The sequence below is a fragment of the Bufo gargarizans genome, chromosome 1, assembly GCF_014858855.1.
Source record: "Bufo gargarizans isolate SCDJY-AF-19 chromosome 1, ASM1485885v1, whole genome shotgun sequence".
NCBI lineage: Eukaryota > Metazoa > Chordata > Amphibia > Anura > Bufonidae > Bufo > Bufo gargarizans.
The window spans coordinates 553,998,256-554,022,562 of NC_058080.1; the positions used below are offsets into that span (position 1 = coordinate 553,998,256).

A 24,307-nucleotide genomic window follows, 5' to 3' on the forward strand; every position below is an offset into this window, starting at 1 on the left:
ATGTAATTTCCTGGCCACTTCTGGGTCTTCTATAAGTTAATATGTAATAATGTTATCCACCACCCTGGACCTTCAGTGTCAGGATGCCATGGTAGTATTTTATCTCTTTATATATGTATATGTTATCTCCACAGTGGGGTATTATACTACATGGGAGTGAGTATTATATATATATATAATACCACTACAGGAGGGCATTATACTACAGGAGAACTATAAGCGGGAGAGCATTATATATATTACCACTACAGGAGGACTACAGGGGAGGGTAGCATTATACATATGCTACCACTACAGGGGAGCATTATATATACTACCACTACAGGGGAACTACAGATGGGTATATGATTACCACTACATGGAGGCATTATACTACAGAGGGGAAAGCATTATATATATTACATCTACAGAGGAGCATTAGATATATTTTCACTACGGGGGAATTATACCACAGTGTGACTATCCTTGGTTGCTGGAGCAGTATACAGGTCCTTCTAAAAAAATTAGCATATTGTGATAAAGTTCATTATTTTCTGTAATGTACTGATAAACATTAGACTTTCATATATTTTAGATTCATTACACACAACTGAAGTAGTTCATGCCTTTTTATTGTTTTAATATTGATAATTTTGGCATACAGCTCATGAAAACCCCAAATTCCTATCTAAAAAAATTAGCATATCATGAAAAGGTTCTCTAAACGAGCTATTAACCTTATTAATCTGAATGAACTAATTAACTCTAAACACCTGCAAAAGATTCCTGAGGCTTTTAAAAACTCCCAGCCTGGTTCATTACTCAAAACCGCAATCATGGGTAAGACTGCCGACCTGACTGCTGTCCAGAAGGCCATCATTGACACCCTCAAGCAAGAGGGTAAGACACAAATACATTTCTGAACGAATAGGCTGTTCCCAGAGTGCTGTATCAAGGCGCCTCAGTGGGAAGTCTGTGGGAAGGAAAAAGTGTGGCAGAAAACACTGCACAACGAGAAGAGGTGACCGGACCCTGAGGAAGATTGCGGAGAAGGACCGATTCCAGACCTTGGGGGACCTGCGGAAGCAGTGGACTGAGTCTGGAGTAGAAACATCCAGAGCCACCGTGTACAGGCGTGTGCAGGAAATGGGCTACAGGTGCCGCATTCCCCAGGTCAAGCCACTTTTGAACCAGAAACAGCGGCAGAAGCGCCTGACCTGGGCTACAGAGAAGCAGCACTGGACTGTTGCTCAGTGGTCCAAAGTACTTTTTTCGGATGAAAGCAAATTTTGCATGTCATTCGGAAATCTAGGTGCCAGAGTCTGGAGGAAGACTGGGGAGAGGGAAGTCCAGTGTCAAGTACCCACAGTCAGGGATGGTCTGGGGTGCCATGTCAGCTGCTGGTGTTGGTCCACTGTGTTTATCAAGGGCAGGATTAATGCAGCTAGCTATCAGGAGATTTTGGAGCACTTCATGCTTCCATCTGCTGAAAAGCTTTATGGAGATGAAGATTTCATTTTTCAGCACGACCTGGCACCTGCTCACAGTGCCAAAACCACTGGTAAATGGTTTACTGACCATGGTATTACTGTGCTCAATTGGCCTGCCAACTCTCCTGACCTGAACCCCATAGAGAATCTGTGGGATATTGGGAAGAGAAAGTTGAGAGACGCAAGACCCAACACTCTGGATGAGCTTAAGGCCGCTATCGAAGCAACCTGGGCCTCCATAACACCTCAGCAGTGCCACAGGCTGATTGCCTCCATGCCACGCCGCATTAAAGCAGTCATTTCTGCAAAAGGATTCCCGACCAAGAATTGAGTGCATAACTGAACATAATTATTTGAAGGTTGACTTTTTTTGTATTAAAAACACTTTTCTTTTATTGGTCGGATTAAATATGCTAATTTTTTTAGATAGGAAATTTGGGTTTTCATGAGCTGTATGCCAAAATCATCAATATTAAAACAATAAAAGGCTTGAACTACTTCAGTTGGTGTGTAATGAATCTAAGATATATGAAAGTCTAATGTTTATCAGTACATTACAGAAAATAATGAACTTTATCACAATATGCTCATTTTTTTAGAAGGACTTGTATACAGTGGGATGCGAAAGTTTGGGCAACCTTGTTAATCGTCTTGATTTTCCTGTATAAATCGTTGGTTGTTACGATAAAAAATGTCAGTTAAATATATCATATAGGAGACACACACAGTGATATTTGAGAAGTGAAATTAAGTTTATTGGATTTACAGAAAGTGTGCTATAATTGTTTAAACAAAATTAGGCAGGTGCATAAATTTGGGCACCACAAAAAAGAAATTAAATCAATATTTAGTAGATTCTCCTTTTGCAGAAATTACAGCCTCTAAACGCTTCCTGTAGGTTCCAATGAGAGTCTGGATTCTGGTTGAAGGTATTTTGGACCATTCCTCTTTACAAAACATCTTTAGTTCATTCAGGTTTGATGGCTTCCGAGCATGGACAGCTCTCTTTAAGTCACACCGCCGATTTTCAATTATATTCAGGTCTGGGAACTGAGATGGCCATTCCAGAACGTTGTACTTGTTCCTCTGCATTAATGCCTTAGTGGATTTTGAGCAGTGTTTAGGGTCGTTGTCTTGTTGAAAGATCCAGCCCCGGCGCAGCTTCAGCTTTGTCACTGATTCCTGGACATTGGTCTCCAGAATCTGCTGATACTGAGTGGAATCCATGCGTCCCTCAACTTTGACAAGATTCCCAGTCCCTGCACTGGCCACACAGCCCCACAGCATGATGGAACCACCACCATATTTTACTGTAGGTAGCAGGTATTTTTCTTGGAATGCTGTGTTCTTTTTCCTCCATGCATAACGCCCCTTGTTATGGCCAAATAACTCAATTTTAGTTTCATCAGTCCACAGCACCTTATTCCAAAAGGAAGCTGGCTTGTCCAAATGTGCTTTAGCCCACCTCAAGCGGCACTTTTTGTGCTGTGGGCAGAGAAAAGGCTTCCTCTGCATCACTCTCGCATACAGCATCTCCTTGGGTAAACTGCGCCGAATGGTTGAACGATGCACAGTGACTCCATCTGCAGCAAGATGATGTTGTAGGTCTTTGGTGCTGGTCTGTGGGTTGCCTCTGACTGTTCTCACTATTCGTCGCTTCTGTCTATCCGAGATTTTTCTTGGTCTGCCACTTCGAGCCTTAACTTGAACTGAGCCTGTGGTCTTCCATTTCCTCAATATGTTCCTAACTGTGGAAACAGACAGCTGAAATCTCTGAGACAGCTTTCTGTATCCTTCCCCTAAACCATGATGGTGAACAATCTTTGTCTTCAGGTCATTTGAGAGTTGTTTTGAGACCCTCATGTTGCTACTCTTCAGAGAAAATTAAAAGAGGAGTGAAACTTACAATTGACCCCCTTAAATACTCGTTCTCATAATTGGATTCACCTGTGTATGTAGTTCAGGGGTCACTGAGCTTACCAAGCCAATTTGAGTTCCAATAATTAGTTCTAAAGGTTTTGGAATCAATAAAATGACAACAGTGCCCAAATTTATGCACCTGCCTAATTTTGGTTTAAACAATTATAGCACACTTTCTGTAAATCCAATAAACTTCATTTCACTTCTCAAATATCACAGTGTGTGTCTCCTATATGATATATTTAACTGACATTTTTTATCATAACAACCAACGATTTATACAGGAAAATCATGACGATTAACAAGGTTGCCCAAACTTTCGCATCCCACTGTATACTACCACAACAGGGTGGCATTATACTACAGGGAGACTATTGGGTGTTGGTGGCGAGGAGCATTATATATACTACCACTACAGAGGGACATTATAATCCAAATAAATGTAACGCAGCACTCCTAAGATAAAAAGTGAAAAAATACAAAATTTATTCAACACATGTTGCTACAGGCAACGTTTCAGCTCTCTCCCATTATCAAGCCAAGTGGCTCTGTGAGAGAGCTGAAACGTTGCCTGTATCAACATGTGTTGAATACATTTTGTATTTTTTCACTTTTTATCTAAGGAGTGCTGCGTTACATTTATTTGGATTGTGTTTGGACCCCAGGACCCAGGGGAAAATGCTGGCACCTGAATCATTTGCATCACTTGAAGTGAGGAGTGCTGCCCTGCCATCTTTTGGATATATATACAGTACAGACCAAAAGTTTGGACACACCTTCTCATTCAAAGAGTTTTCTTTATTTTCATGAGTATGAAAATTGTAGATTCACACTGAAGGCATAAAAACTATGAATTAAAACATGTGGAATTATATACATAACAAAAAAGTGTGAAACAACTGAAAATATGTCATATTCTAGGTTCTTCAAAGTAGCCACCTTTTGCTTTGATTATTGCTTTGCACACTCTTGGCATTCTCTTGATGAGCTTCAAGAGGTAGTCACCTGAAATGGTTTTCACTTCACAGGTGTGCCCTGTCAGGTTTAATAAGTGGGATTTCTTGCCTTATAAATGGGGTTGGGACCATCAGTTGCGTTGTGGAGAAGTCAGGTGGATACACAGCTGATAGTCCTACTGAATAGACTGTTAGAATTTGTATTATGGCAAGAAAAAAGCAGCTAAGTAAAGAAAAACGAGTTGCCATCATTACTTTAAGAAATGAAGGTCAGTCAGTCCGAAAAATTGGGAAAACTTTGAAAGTGTCCCCAAGTGCAGTCACAAAAACCATCAAGCGCTACAAAGAAACTGGCTCACATGCGGACCGCCCCAGGAAAGGAAGACCAAGAGTTACCTCTGATTCGGAGGATAAGTTCATCCGAGTCACCAGCCTCAGAAATCGCAGGTTAACAGCAGCTCAGATTAGAGACCAGGTCAATGCCACACAGAGTTCTAGCAGCAGACACATCTCTAGAACAACTGTTAAGAGGAGACTGTGTGAATCAGGCCTTCATGGTAGAATATCTGCTAGGAAACCACTGCTAAGGACAGGCAACAAGCAGAAGAGACTTGTTTGGGCTAAAGAACACAAGGAATGGACATTAGACCAGTGGAAATCTGTGCTTTGGTCTGATAAGTCCAAATTTGAGATCTTTGGTTCCAGCCACCGTGTCTTTGTGTGACGCAGAAAAGGTGAACGGATGAAGGAGGAGGTGTGATGGTGTGGGGGTGCTTTGCTGGTGACACTGTTGGGGATTTATTCAAAATTGAAGGCATACTGAACCAGCATGGCTACCACAGCATCTTGCAGTGGCATGCTATTCCATCCGGTTTGTGTTTAGTTGGACCATCATTTATTTTTCAACAGGACAATGACCCGAAACAAACCTCCAGGCTGTGTAAGGGCTATATGACCATGAAGGAGAGTGATGGGGTGCTGCGCCAGATGACCTGGCCTCCACATTCACCGGACCTGAACCCAATCGAGATAGTTTGGGGTGAGCTGGACCGCAGAGTCAAGGCAAAAGGGCCAACAAGTGCTAAGCATCTCTGGGAACTCCTTCAAGACTGTTGGAAGACCATTTCAGGTGACTACCTCTTGAAGCTCATCAAGAGAATGCCAAGAGTGTGCAAAGCAGTAATCAAAGCAAAAGGTGGCTACTTTGAAGAACCTAGAATATGACATATTTTCAGTTGTTTCACACTTTTTTGTTATATATATAATTCCACATGTGTTAATTCATAGTTTTGATGCCTTCAGTGTGAATCTACAATTTTCATGGTCATGAAAATAAAGAAAACTCTTTGAATGAGAAGGTGTGTCCAAACTTTTGGTCTGTACTATATATATATATATATATAGCTACTACAGGTGGTCATTATACTACAGGGGGGAGCACTATATATACTACCAATGACAGGGGGCACTATAGGGAACATAGCATTATAAATACTGGGGGCTCAAAGGGGTTGCCTTATAGAGGGTCCTTGTTTCTACTTGGGGCCTTATGGAGGCATAGTAATACTGTGGGGACATTGGTATTATTGGCCACAATATGGAGGGCATTACTACTAATTGGGGCCACTCTTGAGGAACATTCTGGCTACTGGGGTATTGTAAGGGCACTATTACTATTGAGGACAGTCTGGAAGCACTATTACTATGGGGGGGACTTTACTATGGCACAGTTATTTCTGAAGTCATGGGTCATGGGGGCATTGGGGAGCACAGCTTGCACAGTATTTGGGGTAGCAGCAGGATAACAAGGCTGAGGCACTAGGAGGAGAAGTATGACGTAAAAGTGACGAATCTAGGGCTGGGAGGGAGGGTTTGGATTGAGAATTTGCGTAATTTCAATGTTTGCCTCAGGCAGCAGAAAGGCCTGGTGCACCACTGGTTACTACATTTTCAGGCCTACTACTCAAACCAAGGGACCATGTACCCTCACCACATAGGTGATATTGACAATGTAATAAATACAGTGGGATGCGAAAGTTTGGGCAACCTTGTTAATCGTCATGATTTTCCTGTATAAATCGTTGGTTGTTATGATAAAAAATGTCAGTTAAATATATCATATAGGAGACACACACTGTGATATTTGAGAAGTGAAATGAAGTTTATTGGATTTACAGAAAGTGTGCTATAATTGTTTAAACCAAAATTAGGCAGGTGCATAAATTTGGGCACTGTTGTCATTTTATTGATTCCAAAACCTTTAGAACTAATTATTGGAACTCAAATTGGCTTGGTAAGCTCAGTGACCCCTGAACTACATACACAGGTGAATCCAATTATGAGAACGAGTATTTAAGGGGGTCAATTGTAAGTTTCACTCCTCTTTTAATTTTCTCTGAAGAGTAGCAACATGAGGGTCTCAAAACAACTCTCAAATGACCTGAAGACAAAGATTGTTCACCATCATGGTTTAGGGGAAGGATACAGAAAGCTGTCTCAGAGATTTCAGCTGTCTGTTTCCACAGTTAGGAACATATTGAGGAAATGGAAGACCACAGGCTCAGTTCAAGTTAAGGCTCGAAGTGGCAGACCAAGAAAAATCTCGGATAGACAGAAGCGACGAATAGTGAGAACAGTCAGAGGCAACCCACAGACCAGCACCAAAGACCTACAACATCATCTTGCTGCAGATGGAGTCACTGTGCATCGTTCAACCATTCGGCGCAGTTTACCCAAGGAGATGCTGTATGCGAGAGTGATGCAGAGGAAGCCTTTTCTCTGCCCACAGCACAAAAAGTGCCGCTTGAGGTGGGCTAAAGCACATTTGGACAAGCCAGCTTCATTTTGGAATAAGGTGCTGTGGACTGATGAAACTAAAATTGAGTTATTTGGCCATAACAAGGGGCGTTATGCATGGAGGAAAAAGAACACAGCATTCCAAGAAAAATACCTGCTACCTACAGTAAAATATGGTGGTGGTTCCATCATGCTGTGGGGTTGTGTGGCCAGTGCAAGGACTGGGAGTCTTGTCAAAGTTGAGGGACGCATGGATTCCACTCAGTATCAGCAGATTCTGGAGACCAATGTCCAGGAATCAGTGACAAAGCTGAAGCTGCGCCGGGGCTGGATCTTTCAACAAGACAACGACCCTAAACACTGCTCAAAATCCACTAAGGCATTAATGCAGAGGAACAAGTACAACGTTCTGGAATGGCCATCTCAGTTCCCAGACCTGAATATAATTGAAAATCGGCGGTGTGACTTAGAGAGAGCTGTCCATGCTCGGAAGCCATCAAACCTGAATGAACTAAAGATGTTTTGTAAAGAGGAATGGTCCAAAATACCTTCAACCAGAATCCAGACTCTCATTGGAACCTACAGGAAGCGTTTAGAGGCTGTAATTTCTGCAAAAGGAGAATCTACTAAATATTGATTTAATTTCTTTTTTGTTTTGCCCAAATTTATGCACCTGCCTAATTTTGTTTAAACAATTATAGCACACTTTCTGTAAATCCAATAAACTTAATTTCACTTCTCAAATATCACTGTGTGTGTCTCCTATATGATATATTTAACTGACATTTTTTATCGTAACAACCAACGATTTATACAGGAAAATCAAGACGATTAACAAGGTTGCCCAAACTTTCGCATCCCACTGTATATCAGTATACCTTGCTGTAAACTGTTTGATTTCTGTTAATCAGAAGGTTAAAAACCAAATCAGTAATTTATAGATTCTCCAGAATATTTATACTATATTTCTGCCCACAGTTTGAGCAGACTTAAATTACTAGCCAATTTTTATCTTAGTTGAAATTACATAGGCCCATTCATACTCTTCTTCCATGGGATTGTTAAAAATGTCTAAATTAGCGAAGCGGTGCAAGCAAAATAAGTCTCCTTTAATAGGTTGGAATTTCTAATTCTAAAGTCAGTGCCAGATAAATGCCACAAGGGGGCTCTCTTGCTATATAAACTCTTTTACAAATTAGATGCTACGCACAGTTAAAGGGGTTGCTTTCTTTGACAGATGAAAATACAATTTAAAAACATAAAAGAAGACTCTATGAAGGGTTGTATGTTAAATGTAAGAGGATTACTAAGGTAAAGGACTTGAATCCCCCGTGTACTTACATGAATGCACAGTCCAGCCTAATATTTAAGACAAAGAATACCTATTATGTATAGCAAACTACAAACCATTTGGCTATAAAACAATAAATAAAATTAAAAAACTCTATTATCCAATGCATCACAAAGAATCTAATTAAAAGCCTATTATTTTAGGTTACTGTTTAATTGAACTATAAATTCTGTTATTAAAAAGTCTGTGTATATGACAAAATCTGCAGCAGAATCCTACTGTAGCATCCCATGTACAATGAGGAGGGCTCTTACACCCTTGATGAGCGTGAGATGCCTCATACATTATGCCTATAATTCCACATGAAGTCTCACCTCTTTTAGACCTCATGCACACAAATTTTGTTTGGGTCTGTATCCGAGCCGCATTTTTTGCAGCTTGTATGTGGACAAATTCCCTTTAATGGGGCCGCAAAAGATGCACACAGCACTCCGTGTGCTGTCCGCATCCGTTGCTTCATTCCGGGGCCCTGAAAAATAGAACATATCCTATTTTTGTCCATTTTGACAAGAACATTTCTATTATGGGTGACCCATTCAGTGCCACAAATTGCGGTATCCATGTTTTGCCCACCGCACGGTCATCTGCATGAGGCCTTAGGAGGAGTATGTCCAGCTGTAGAAACAGCAATTGTCTTGTTCAGCTACATTCACTTGAATTTGTAAATCCTGGACAACTCCTTGGGACCCATTTACTAAAAACTGGCATTTCACATACCATTCTTAGTAAAAGGCCAGCTGGCATAAGATGTGACAAATCTATTAAGAAGAGAGGTCTCTTAATAAATTAGTCTCTTCAGTGATGTCTATACACCAGGAACTGAAACCTTTGTCAGCTAGGGGCCGGAGTAGATTTCGGTTATAATTTACGCCAGATTTCTTGTGCAAATTATAGTAAGTTAGTCAGGCTGTAGTGTCCCTACCAACTTCTGCTAGGCTCTGCAAAATTGAGAGTAAAAAAAAATGCAAAAAGTCACAAAATGTGACTTATGCACTATTTGCTCCTCACTAGACAATTTTTAAAAGTGCCTAGAAAAGGGGGACATGGCCTTGAGATGTCTTAAAATAAGCCAAATTGTGCCAAAATTGCACCAACACTTTGGCGCAATGCATTGGTCTAAGGCTGGGTTCACACCTGAGCGCATTCGATAAGCGCTGTTTACAGGCGTTTTTATCGGGCGTATTTTGGGGCGTTTTTGTATTTTGGAAACATGCGTCGTACATGCGTTCTTGCTATTGAACACAGAGGAGTACAATGAAAAACAGAGGTGTGACGCGCGACAATACGCCCCAAAGAAGCTCCTGTACTTCTAGGGGTGTAGGGGCGTTTTACAGAGCGTTCGTACGCTCAGGTGAGAACCATGCCCATAGGGAATCATTGGTTTTTGCCTGTTGAGCGTTTTACAGCGCGTAGGAACTGTCACTAAAAGAACAAGACAGTGGTAACAACAAATCTGCAGTAACACTCTTCTTGCAGACTGAATTAAGGTTTTATCGCATTTAACCTTGTCAGTGCAAGGGCAGTGTGAGCGCCAATGGATGAGAGTGCATCCATCGGCGCTCACTTGCACTGGCCTGATTACACAGGACAATGCAAACAGGACACGGGAGGAACTATTCAGTCCTCCCTCATTCTGTTCTATTCATCGTTGGCAGCACAATACTGGATTACTCAGGATCCTAAGGAAAGTTGCCCAGCATCCAATGAACAAGCATTTGCTCATCCATTGCCTAATTGACTGCTCGATTATAAAAACCATTAGGGACCTTCATTGTTCCTGCATGATGTGACACAATAGAGATGAGTGTGCCTCTTACCTCCAAGACAAATTTCTCTTGCTCCACTTTGTCACCGCCTGGACGTTCCGCTTCTTCCTGGCGGCCTCTGATTGGGACAGGTCAGGTAACGAGCAGCGAGGGGTTTTCATTAATTCCAAGGTGGCCTCATCTGTATGTCAGAGGACAAAGACGCTTTCTAGTAAAGTAATTGTCTTTCATTATTCACTGGTAATCCTTTTGCTAGACATTGTACTTATTGAACAGCACTCAAGTTTAAAAGAAATGAATGGACTTCCTGAGGGATTTGTAGCCTCCTCCACCAGCTCAGGGCGAAGTATTCATATAGAAATGCTTTTAGATAATTATAGGAGCGGCTGATTTGACATAGGTTATAGATTTATAAACAATAAAAGCTTGTTAGCATCATTCATCGGTAGAAAAGACCTTCTAGTCAATGAATATGGACTGTAAGACATGTTGAATTGTATTAGTATGCAGTACACATAATTACAGCCATGCAGAATGGGCTTCAGTAACTCAAGGACATCTTCTTATACACGTTGTAACTCTACACATGGTAACAGCACCATCTTTGGCACCAAGACCCTATATTATTTATGTGAATTGACACTTAAAGGGAACCTGCCAGGTTGAACATGTTGTATGAGCTGCAGGCAGCATGTTATAGAGCAGGAGGAGCTGAGCAGATTGATATATATAGTTTTATGGGGGGGGGAAATCTGTAAAATTTGAAATGTATATATTTAAATTCCTGCTCATTCTGGGCTTTGAAGTCCAGGAGACGGTCCTATCAGTGACAGACTTCCCTCTATGACTGTGTATACAGAGAGAGCTGTCAATCACTGATAGGACTGTCTCCTGGACTTCAAAGCCCAGAAAGAGCAGGAATGTAAATGAATGAAATACAAGTCATACAGAATAATTTCCTACTATATATATCTGTCTGCTCAGCTCCTCCTGCTCTATAACATACTGCCTGCAGATTACATAGCATTTTTCATGTGGACAGGTTCCTTTTAAGTCTATGTATAGTCAATGCTACTGGATTCAGTATAATGAATACCTCCATAGCTGCACTTTTTGTCCAGCAGTGGTCTTTGATATGTTTGGCAAAGGAGACATATGGGTGACAAAGCCAGGTATGAAGAGCTGAGGGAGAATATTCATGCCTGCACCCAACATATCAGTCCTCCTGGTTCACACAGAGAGGTAGATGGCTGTAATTATTACTGTTACACCGGACTTCCTATAGTGTGTTGTAAAATTTACACTCCTGAAGCCTATAGGGACCATCCATTGACACTATAATATACAACCCATCTCAAAGCAGTAACATCTTACATATAAGGCTACTTTCACACTCGCGGTTTGGGCGTATCCATCATGGATCTGCAAAAACGGATCAGGTACAATATCACAACCGCATGCTTCCGTCATGAACAAAAGTAGCCTTACCCTTTACACTTATGATACACATACTACACAGTTTTAGGTTTGTAGCTAGGGTCAGTTGATTTTGCTTTTACAGGAAACAGAATAGGTTTCATATGCATTTTATATATGTAAAATATAGTACGAGAAAGGAATGAAGTTCGTATTACTGGCTTTATGCATAATGATGTTTTGTAGTGCATTGAGGATGGACTACCATTAAAGCTATAGGTGGTGATATCTGTAAGACCAGATCCTACCACCAAAACAACAATGACTTATGTGTAGTCCTGTTGTATTTGTGATGTCACATCCTATCATAAAAGTAACAAAACGGTTCTCCCAGAATTCGGTATTGATGACTTATCCAAATGAATGGGAGCAGTGCTGCTGGAACCAGGCACAGCCACTACATAGTAGATGGGGATGTCGTTCTGGTGCCTGGTTCCAGTTCTAGAACTTCTGCAAACATCTGATCGGTGGGGCTGCCGGGAGTTGGACTTCCGCCAATCTGATATTGATGACCTAACCTAAGGATAGGTCATCAATACCTAAGTCCAACAGAACCCCATTAATTACAAAGATGTGTCCTTCCTTATTCATCTTATTGGAAGGAAAGATGTGTGGCTTGAGATGAAAAGCTTTGTTATATATATATATAGAGTCTCAAGAGTTTTATATTGTATTGAATTTGTTTTGTGATCTATTGGGAGTCTGTAAATTCAATGAATGGTTAGGGGGCAGTGCTGACCACGAGACCTGGATGAAAACCACAGTGGCAAGGAGTCTTCAAACTGAATGTTAAGTGGACGCTTCCATTCACCTACAAAGCTGTGTGCCACAAGAAAATCCCTAAATATGTAACAGGTTTAGCTCCTTTTTAGATTGAATGTACCTCTAAAGGGACTCGGGCCCTGTCTTCAGCAGGGTGTAGACCAGGGGTGCACAACTTTTTCTGATCGGGGGCTACATTGTCAGATTGAACTAATCCGAGGAGGTCGAAGATAAAACCTAAACTATAAATGTCTGATTACACTTCCAGGCCTCCATCTAATGGAAGAATACATAACATATACATGTAACCAGTCACAAGACACAGACACACATGTCTTTTACAGACGGTTGGGGGCCACACAGAATGGTATCCAGGGACGCAGGTTGTGTACCCCTGGTCTAGACAGACTGGCACAAAATAGAAAATGTTCCATACTGTCTCATGCTGAATGGGAATCAGACGGAGGCTGTATTTTCCAACGAACATCAAAGAGGAACAACCACATAATTGTAAATTTGTCATTAATAATTGAAAGAATTTCTCTCCGAAGGGAACTCTGCAGAAAGGGAACTTGTGGAGCAGCTGCTGCCTAATCCGTCTACAAAGAGTATAAGAAAAAGAAGGTGTTTACAGTGTTGGGTCCAACGTCGTCATGTCCATTTATCCTTGTTACATACAGGATTATACACTCTGATGTTTGACACATTGCAGAGGCAGAGCTGGTTGTAAGGAAAGTCGCTATGTCCTTAAAATGTCCTTTTCATTTTCCTGATAGTTTTCCTTAGGTTTACTGGTCCAGATTTTAGACATATTGGTCAAATATTTAAATTCAGTTTTATAACTGTATGTTTTCTGGACCAGGGGCTACCATAACCGTACGGCCATGTGGTCCGGTTTTCTGATGCAGTTTTCGAGTAAAAACCAGGAGTGAATAAAAAAAAAAATATAGAAGTTATATCTGTCCTTTATACTTTCTCTCCTTTAATAATTCATTTGTCTTCCAAACCTGGACTTATGGGCATACCCTAAGAGTTACATACTTCATCCATCCCATTTTAAAATGTCCCAGCCCTATTTCCCTAAACAAGCTGCAGTCCACAACATTGCTCACAACTCAATATATTCCTGTGGACTGCAGCTGGAACTTGTCACCATGAAAATGCTGTCCCATCAACTGGGATTATGTGAGACAGCATGAGGAGTTTCATGTAAAAAGATTGAAGACTATGTACACCTAAGGGGGCAATATTTTTAATGATTGCATTTTGGGCTAAAGATAATTTTTTTCAATTGGTCTTTATTAAAAATATTGAACCGTTCTGTCACAAAGGGATAACTGTTCTTCTAGCTGTGTGAATTGTACTTTATACTTTCACTTTGTGCCGGTCATCTAATAAACCTTATTTCTAAATTACTGAAAGGTCATGAGCACTTATTTAAGCCACATTCTTATCAGTACGATAAGAAGTGAGCTAGAATGAGTGTTTATAAGGTCAGAGATTCAGAGATAAGGAGCCTTCAGCTGAGCTGCCTGATGGAACAGAGTGAAAATTCTGATTCTGCTACTAGATAAACTGAAGGATGCACACAGACAGGGGTTAATTTTTTTTTAATAAAGACCAATAACATTTTTTTTTAGCTAAAAATGAGTACTAGGTAATAATAATAAAAAAGAATTGGCCACAAAGGTGTACACAGCTTCAAGTAAAACCTGTGAAGCCTCATTCACACATCAGTGATTCACGGACGTGTGCTGTACATCCACCCATTCATTTTAATGTTCTTTTGTCTGTCTTCACGGATCCATCATGCCCATTATAGTCTATTGATCTGTGAAAAACATGGACACAACACAGATGCCATCCATGTTTCATGGACCATTATAAAGAGATGCAATAAAAGTTCATTTTGAACTGCACAGTGCATGCTGTTTTAAATTGCATGTACAGACGCATCGTGGCGCAAGTATAAATGCTGCCTGGTAATTAGCGGTTATCCACATCATGTACAGCAAGCCTTAGGGTGCATTCACACAACCATAAGTGTTTTGCAGTCTGCAAATTGCGGAACCGCAAAACACGGATACCGTCCATTGTGTTTTCTTCATTTTACGGACTGCACATGGCCAGAACTATATAGAAAATGCTTCTTCTTGTCTACGATTGCTCTACATTTTTTGCAGGACAACGGATGTGGACAAAATTGCGGAACAAATGTGGACCCTGAATTACGGTTGTATGAATGCACCCTTATGCATACACGTCTTCATAAAGGGATGCGTAGTTAATCACTTCAATTTTAAATGATGTGTTTATTTTCTATATTAATTTCTGGGATGGCATTTTAATAATGTTGTAAATGATTTCTAGTTATTACATCTACAAGACTGGCAGGAATAAACTCACTATGGATGCTATTCTCATCCACATATTCAAGAGTTAATTACTTTCCCATTCCTATTTCTCTGTTCCTCAAAAAAACGGATCAGCAAAAAATACGGATGGCATCCGTGTGCATTCCGTATTTTGCAGAACGGAACAGCTGGCCCCTAATAGAACAGTACTATCCTTGTCCGTAATGCGGCTAATAATAGGACATGTTCTATTTTTTTTGCGAAACGGAAATACGGACACATGGAAATGGAATGCACATGGAGTAACTTCAGTTTTTTTTGCTGACCCATTGAAATGAATGGTTCCGTATACGGTCTGCAAAAAAAGTAAAACATAAACAGAAAGAAAATACGTTTGTGTGCATGAGGCCTAAGTAAGACTTCTGTAGCTGTTAGTTAGCTCTGATTGAGTTCTTGAGAAACAGAATTAAAAAACCAGGAGTGAACGAAACCGGGGAATCCCAGCCAGTAGACCATGCTGGTACTTGGCCGGCCTGAAGCTGTGTAATGTCTGCGATTTGAAGGGAGTAGGCGCATTCAGCCTAGAATGGTGGTTTGCCATAGCTCCGTAACCCCCGAGGATGCCATGCTAATGAATGAAACATGTTGGGGTGGGGGGGGTTTATGATCTTTTATTTAAACTCTATATAATTAAAATACTGCTAGGGATATTCACTTAATATTTGAATCAAATATGTGGGTGTGTGGGTAACACAATTTTAGATATTAATAATAAAAGTTTTATTAGGGAGAGGGGGGACATAACATACAGTATTTATCTGCGCACTGGCAATTTTCAAATGGATTTACCTTACTACCTCCCTAGAGCCAATTTATTTGTAAAATTTCCACTTTAAAAGCAATTGCTGATTCAAAGGGAATGGAAAATGCAAAGAAAGGACTTATACTTCGCCTTCCTGCTCGATCAGTTTCTGGCTTTAGTGAAAAACAAAGTGTATTAAGAATGCGTTTGTGTTTCTGGGGTAAGAATACATACTGGAAATATCCAATATGATTTTGCTGTGGAATCTGCGGCAGAAATCCAAGACTGACCATTGGATTTCTGCCATGGTTTTGCTGATTGAATGCCACGGATCAGCCAGCACATTTAGTCCCATTCAATGAGCCAAATTCTCTCAGAAAAATGGCTTTGTGCACAAGCTGTAAAGGCCCAATTACACTGGCTGAGCATCCAGCCTGTACCAGTTGCATGTTAATATTATTTCATATTCAGTGAAATCTACTTATTTTCTCAAATATTCCTCAGTTTCTGAGCCCACCAGTCATGTATTTCTCGTTGGCTTCTTCCTTCCTCCATTGATTAGCGCTATACTTGTGAATGAATGACAGGTTACAGACCTATTCTCTGTGCCTATTTTGTAAAAGCATATACTACTCCCTCCAATCCAGAGATCCAACGCATTTGGCTACTTTCACATTTGCGTTGTTAATTCCGGTATTGAGATCCAGCAGAGTATCCATTTTGATTTTGCACATCAGGATCCATCCGTTCCATTAGGATGCGGTTGTGTGAAATAAAAACGAAAAAAAAGGGATCCGTCACTAAATACATTAAAAGTCAATAGGTGACGGATCTGTTTTTTTAGGCTCCTAAAATAACCGATCCGTCACCATTGACTTACATTGTTTTCAGTGAAGGATCCGTTTTGTTTTTTTCGTTTTTATGACAGGACAGAAAACCGCAGCTTGCAGCAGTTTTGTGTCCAGTCACAAAACGGAATGCTGACGGAACAGAAGACATCCTGATGCATCCTGAATGGATCTCTGTCCATTCAGAATGATGGGGACTAAATGTAATTTATTTATCTTTTCCGATATTGAGATCCTCTGCCGGATCTCAATACCGGAAAACAACAACACAAGTGTGAAACAGGCCTTACACTGGAACCTAAATACAGAGCAAGCAGTCAAAAGAGACGCAGCTCCATCTAGCCAGTATTCTTACTAATAAAAAATGATGAAGTCAGCAGAAGAGGTAGGACAGGGTACAGAGAACCACTGCAGAGTCTATTTAAAGGGGTTGTCCCAGAATGTTAACCTACACCCTATCCAAAAGATAGGTGAGTGGTGTCTGATCGATGGGAGCTCATCACTATCTTTGGCAGTCCCATAGACTTTAAATGGAGCTCAGTGCACATGCTTGACCACCTCAAAGATGCCCTCACAAGATGTGTTTACACATGTTCTCCAAGAGATTAAACTATTTCAATCAATTTCAACTACCATGGAAAACCAATTTCTCCATAAAGCGATGGTTCCCTATGCATGGAGACATTTCAATCACTATATATATATATTCATTTGTACCTAGTATTCCAGTAGGCTTTAGCCCACCAAACTCTTGCATTGCCTTGATTGCTTTGGACAACTCTTCCTGTGTCTGCAGCTGTCCTGTAACTGGATCGGGTGGAGGCAGATAGCCGAATCTAGTCAACCAGTCCTGCAGGAGATGGATTACAGAGAGAAAAAATTAAAAGGCTACCACACAGAGCAATCATATCAGAAGTAGATGAAAAATACAGATTTCTTATAAATTGTGTAGACATTACGCAGGATATCGGTATCTAGTTATCGACCTAGTTCAGGGATGGCCAACCTGAGGCTCTCCAGCTGTTGCAAAACTACAACTCCCAGCATGCCCAAACTACCTACAGCTATCAGCCTACAGCAGGGCCTGATGGGAGTTGTAGTTTTACAACAGCTGGAGGGCCGCAGGTTGGCCATGCCTGACCTAGTTATTTATTGCCCCAAGCTTGCAGGTAAGTAAAGCATTGGGAAGGATAAGCAAAGAAATAGCTGGAACTGGAAGTAAAGCTTCACCATTAGCAACCTGCCTTTACCGCTATTCTCTTATGTATCTATTAGCTGATCGTTCCCTTTATAAGAGGAGCTAGTTGGGGAAAATTGAAGAGCCAGCGCTGGAAAATCCAATTCTTCCCAGCGGAGTTAACAGAGTTAGGCATTGTTTATGGCGTCTGTAGTCTGTCAATAGAGAGATGGAAGGGGCTGCTGTGATGCCATTAGCCCTTTCCTCTCTCCAATGACAGAATACAGACTCCAAAGCTCTGAAAATGGCCCCTGGATTTTACCGACGGCAATAAGAAAAGCGGCTGTCAGATTTTTAATGGCGCTTCCTTCGCTCATTTATTGTATATTTTATTCCTTATGTGAAGAAGATTGGAAACAAATGTCATTCTGCTGCTGTCATGTCCACATCTCTCTATAGTCCCAGAACCTTTATCTAACGTCTGACTAAGATGACATTCTGGGCACCAACACAAGAATTCACAGGATTTTGAAGGGAGCTATTGAAGCCGGGCAGATCACTAAATGTTATAATGGAACATGCATATAAATGATTCCTTAATATTTGAATCACTAAGTATAGCCAGGGGTGAGCTGAATATCAGAATATTTGGAATTGCCTGTGCTTTCCAATGGACTTGCTAATATGCTACAGAAGAGCGTAGTGATTTTACTTGCAGATCGAAAATCCTTTTATAAGAAGTAGACTGAATAAAAAACAGAATCATTTTTAAATTATGTCCATTAAAGGGGTCGTCTCCACTTCAGCAAGTGGCATTTCTTATGTAGAGAAAGTTAATACAAGGCACTTACTAGTGCATTGTGATTGTCCATATTGCCTCCTTTGCTGGCTGGATTAATTTTTCCATCACATTATACACTGATTGTTTACATGGTTACGACCACACTGCAATCCAGAAACGGTGGTCGTGCTTGCACACTATAGGAAAAAGCACCGGCCTCTGTGCATTCCCATAGTCCCGGCCACCAGAGAGGCCAGCGCTTTTTCCTATAGTGTGCAAGCACGACCACCACTGATGGATTACAGGGTGGTCATAACCATAGAAACTAGCAGTGTATAATGTGATGGAAAAATTAATCCAGCCAGCAAAGGAAGCAATATGGACAATCACAGTACATTAGTAAGTGCCTTGTATTAACTTTCTCTACGTGATAAATGCTATTTGCTGAAGTGAGACAACCCCTTTACATTGTATATATGTATTTAGAAAAGCTGCAATTTAAAAAAAAAATTGTAGCATGCCTTTAAAGGGAAAATGTTAATATGTGGGCTTAGAGAATATATGTTTGCATTTCTTCAATGTTTCTTCAGACACACACACTGTAATTATTCAGATCGAAAAATTGATAAGAGCGGTATTTAAAACTTCCATCCGCATATCAGTAATAATAATCCGCCCCGTCCCCATTATCCGTCCTGCCGCTAGTGTGAAAGTACCCTAAGTTATAGAAAACCCCTTTAAGCTGATAATAAAATATACTCATGTAGAAATATACACCGGTCCATATTTAACTGTGGCTGTGCTTGAATTCTGCGCTTGAATTTGACGCTTCTAGTGCAATTTGATGTATCACATTTTAAACATATATGTGAAGGAATTAAGCTGAAAAGACTAATCCACTGCGCCTTGCCTTCAAGGGGGCATAGCTTATCAGGCAAGGGGTCATGCCTAAAATGCAAAGGTAAGCCAACCAATGGGTGGTAGAAAGTTAAGGTGGATTTAGATGAACCAATAGTCGTCCAGAACGACTCGTTACCGATAATCTGTCGGTGTAAATGTGCCGCTGATCACCTGATGAACAAGCAAAACTCTCATTCATCGGGTGATCCTGTAGTTTGCGCAGGCACCCCAGTCATCGTTTCTAGGCAGCAGATTGTGCTGTCTAAACAGGAAGCTGCCGCCCTGAAACCATGATTCTGTTTGGGGAAGAGGGATTGCTATAGTGATCCTTCATCCTCATACTGTGAAGGAGATCGCTGCATGTAAATGCATAGGTCTCCTTCACTGAACAAGTAGCCGACTGTCGAGAAGGAACTCTTCCTTCTTGACAATCGGCCTCATGCAGCAGTCACCTTCACAGTATGAGGACGAGGGGTCGCTATTGCGATCGCTCTTCCCCATACAGCTGCATTGCTTCTGGACTGCAGATGGTTGTTTAGATGTTAAGATCTGCTGCCCAGAAACAATAATTTAGTTGCCTGCATGAATAAATGTTACACCAGATGAACGAGCGTTTCACTCATTCATTGGGTGATTGGCTGCACCTTTACACGCGCAGATTATCCAGAACAAGCATTCGTAGGATCTACAGTCTTGTACCTGTTTTTTTTTTGTTTTTGTTTTTAAAGATTATCTACTTTAAAATATAAAAGGTTTTTAAATATCTTGTAATTGTTCATCAGCTTCAGGCCCCTTTCACACGGGTTTCACGGATTTTGTCAGGATGCGTTGCGGGTGCATTGTGGGAAACCAGTTGCGGGTGCAATTTCAGTCAGTTTTGTCTGCGATTGTGTTGTTCAGTTTTTTCCGCGCAAGTGCATAGTGTTTTAATGCGTTTTGCACACACGTGATAAAAAACTGAATGTGGTACCCAGACCCGAACTCGGACTTCTTCACTGAAGGTCAGGTTTGGGTTAGGTGTTCTGTAGATTTTATTATTTCCCATTATAACATGGTTCTTTAATACAGAATGCTAAGTAAAATGTCCCTTGAGGGTTAAAAAAATAATAAAAAAATTACTCACCTCATCCACTTGATCAAGTGGATGAGGTGAGTCATTTTTTAAAATTAATTTTTAACCCTCAAGGGACATTTTACTTACAGATCTGTATTAAAGAACCATGTTATATTGGGAAATAATAAAGTGAATGGACCTCCACATCATCTCCTTAGCAACCATCCATGAAAATCACATAGCATCTGCACTTGCTTGCGGAGGCAATGCGATTTTCACGCAGCCCCATTCACTTCTATGAGGCCTGCGTTGCGTGAAAAACGCTGAATATAGAACATGCTGCGATTTTTACCCAACACACAAGTGATGCGTGAAAAACATCGCTCATGTACACAGCACCATTGAAATGAATTGCACCCGTGGGGAATTCTCGCTTGTATGAAAGGGGCCTTAGACTTCCATTTCCAAGCCTCACAATTCCTGAATCTGTCATTGAAATCAGACATCATACAGTTCATGACACTGTTTTTCCCCATTCATTATTCCAATTACATAGTAACATAGTTTGTTCGGCTGAAAAAACAAGACATTTGTCCATCCAGTTCGGCCTGTCATCCTGCAAGTTGATCCAGAGGAAGGCAAAAAAAAACTTATGGTAGAAGCCAATTTTCCTCATTTTAGGGGAAAAGAAAATTCTCCCCGACTCCAATCAGGCAATCGGATAACTGTGCATCTAGTAGCTATAGCCTGTAATATTATTATGCTCCAGAAATACGTCCAGGCCCCTCTTGGATTCCTTTTATTGTACTTACCATCACCACCTCCTCAGGCAGAGAGCTCCATAGTCTCACTGCTCTTACTGTAAAGAATCCTCTTCTATGTTTGTGTACAAACCTTCTTTCCTCCAGACGCAGAGGATGTCCCCTCGTCACAGTCCTTGGTATAAAGAGGTGACGGGAGAGGTCTCTGTACTGACCCCTGTTCTGCTAGATTTCAATCTGGCAGCTGTTGTAGATTTCAGTCTAGGACTCTAGGCACACGGACTATTAAATTCCACCCTAAAATGTTCCTAATTGGACAGGAACAGAGGGCAAATATTAAACCTTGCCACCAGAACCGGAACAAGCTCTCATGATGCCCAAGGCAGTGTCTAGTATGTGACTTGTCACCTTTGGTTCCTGAAGTTTAATGTGATACTGTATATGTGACATAGACAGTCATTGATTGAATTACAGGGAAGCGCTCATCTGACCCTGGGAATGACAGCATTATCAACTACTGGGACGCTGTGCCCCCCAAAGAAAAAGGAGCATTGTTTCTATGAATTACCCCATTCTCCCAGTTGGCTACCATTTGTTCCACCCATGATAGCACCTCTTTCCTACCAACTTTTAAAATATGTGTTCTTCCACTAAAGGTAAACCACAGAAGTATGAACAATACTTTTTGACTGTGATCCCCCACAGAAATATTGAAATTGCATGCTGCTGTGACATGGTGCTGCATCATGTGATGGTAGTATGCAATTGTATTATTCTATTCAGGCTGTAATGTATAGTTATATAAAAAAAAAATACATTATATATGCATGTACAGATATAGCAGATCTAAACTTGAGTGGGATATCATGTGTCACCGTGGTATCATGACACAAAGGCCATTGAAAAAGTACATTAAAGGGAACCTGTCATCATCTTTATGCTGTCCATACTAACGGCAGAATAAAGTAGAGGCAGGAGAGTTGATTTTAGGGGTCTGTCATTTAGAAGTTAAAAGTAAGCGGTTGCCGAGAACCAGCATCACAATCATTGCAGACTGGGCCTGGAAAAGAGTCACAGCCAACTGAGAAGAGTCCTGGTTATTCATAAGTCCCTGCTCTCCTGCCCACCTGGTGATGACTGAGTCTTCTACCTAGTTTTCTCCCTTTCTCTCTAGGAGAGAACTGCCAATCATCAGCAGATGGTCGGGGAGAGAGCAGGAGATTAGGAATAACCATGACTCTTCTCAGGTAGATTTGACTCTTTTCCAGGCCTGGGCTGCAATGATTATGAGGCTGGTTCTCAGCAACCACTGACATTTAGCTCATAAGTGACACACCGCTGAGATTAGCATTTCTGTCACTAATTTATGCTGCGCTCAGTGAGATCAGCATAAAGTTGATGACAGGTTCCCTTTAATATTTTCTTGGGATTGTTTACTTAATGTGTTGAGTCAAGATGTGTAAATTGCTCATGTGACTTCATGGGACAATGTGTAGCATGATTACACGTAACTGTTACACACTGCCTACTGCTGTGTAGCCCCAGCATCCTTTATACTGCCGTCATGAGTGCATTCAGTCATTCAGGTGCTAATATGAGGTGGTTGTTGAGTATTTATTTTAATGTTAGCAGTGTGCACCTGGGAAGAGTCATGTGCTACCAGAGAAGAGTCCAGCTTGTTCATGAGATCCCACCTGACGATGATTGACAGTTCTCTCCTAGGGAGAAAACTAATGATAGAACTGTCAGTCATTGGTGGGTGGGGAGAGAGGAGCTAATGAATAAGCTGGACTCTTCTCTGGCAGTCTGTGACTCTTCCCAGGGGTGCTCTGCCAGCATTAGACTGTAAGTCTTCAGCAACCACCTCATATCAGCACATTAATTTAGGCCTCCTTCAAAATAGAAGGGGTGCAAATGAGCTCTTATCGAGCTCTGCCTCTAATGCCACCAGATGTAAGGCAGCTATCCTATAAGTCAATGTTCATCTCTTAAAATAAGTCTTGAGACATGACTCGGATAATAAATAAGCCAGGATCTCATCTGCAGTGGTGCTGGCTTATTTATGATCAGAGTCATGTCTCAAGGCTTATCAAAATTATTGAACATTGACTTATATTATAGCTGCCTTACATCTGGTGGCATCAGAGGTAGAGCTTGTTAAGAGCTCATTTGCATCCCTTTCTTCCCAGAATTCCATGGAGGAATTCCAGAAGCATGTATGGCCTATAAGTCTCCTCAGGACGAAAGCGCTCTCAGTAAAAAGAGATAGAACCCCCCAAATCTATGCCTGCTTTAGTAATGGCAGCATAAAGCATGTGACATGTTCCCTTTAAAGAGAACAGAAGGTGGAGATGTTGGACTGAAGTGAAAGATTCAGAAGAATCTGATTTTACTGATCCATTGATTTATTCAGATTAAACGAAGCAGAAGTAGAATATGTGAAAAAGACGGATCGTTTTCACGCTATGGTGAGAGAAATATGTGTATTGTAGAGATTAAAAGGAGGAAAATGCTGAAATTGAAAGGTAGAGGCTAGGAAGATCAGAGAGCGACAAGCAGCAGGATGGGAGCCTTGAAATGACAGAAGTTATCCCCTCCATAAAGGAAGAAATGGATGTGTAAGATAGCTGTACTATTAATGGCTGAATCTGACTAAAGGCTATGACACCTTCGAGGCAATTTTTTTATAATTGAATTTTACTTATTTTGGGATTAAAATAATCTTTTCAATTGGTCTTTATTATACATTTTCAGCAGTTTTGGGGATACAGGTGTTAAAAATCTGTTTGTTTGCAGACTATTGCTTCTGAGTCCTGTCAGCTGATAGATCATGTAAAGCTTTATCTCTGATCTCCTGACCTCATAAACACTCATTTAAGCCATATTCTTAAAAGTTTAGCTGTAATGAATGTTTATGAGGTCAGGACATCAGAGATAAGGCTTCACATGAGCCTGTCAGCAGGGAGAAGTGGTACTCTACAATCAGTCTTATTTTTAACCCCTGTATCAACAAAACTGCTGAAAATCTTTCATAACGACTAATTGAAAAATGAGTAAAATGCAATCATAAAAAAAATATGCCCTGAAGGTGTCCATAGCCTTTAAGTAAAACGTTGGACACTGCAGATGCCTCC

The 24,307-nt window shown here is 40.9% G+C and overlaps 1 protein-coding gene across 1 annotated transcript in view; it reads right to left on the reverse strand.

Annotated features, from left to right (window-relative positions):
- MMP17 (matrix metallopeptidase 17) overlaps nucleotides 1-24,307 on the reverse strand; it is a 177,947-nt gene that overhangs the window by 27,984 nt on the left and 125,656 nt on the right. The window contains exons 2-3 of the mRNA XM_044290098.1: nucleotides 17,218-17,350; nucleotides 10,310-10,439 (exon numbers count right to left, since the gene is read on the reverse strand). Of these exons, the coding sequence (XP_044146033.1) occupies nucleotides 10,310-10,439; nucleotides 17,218-17,350 (263 nt within the window). The remainder of the gene's footprint in view (nucleotides 1-10,309; nucleotides 10,440-17,217; nucleotides 17,351-24,307) is intronic.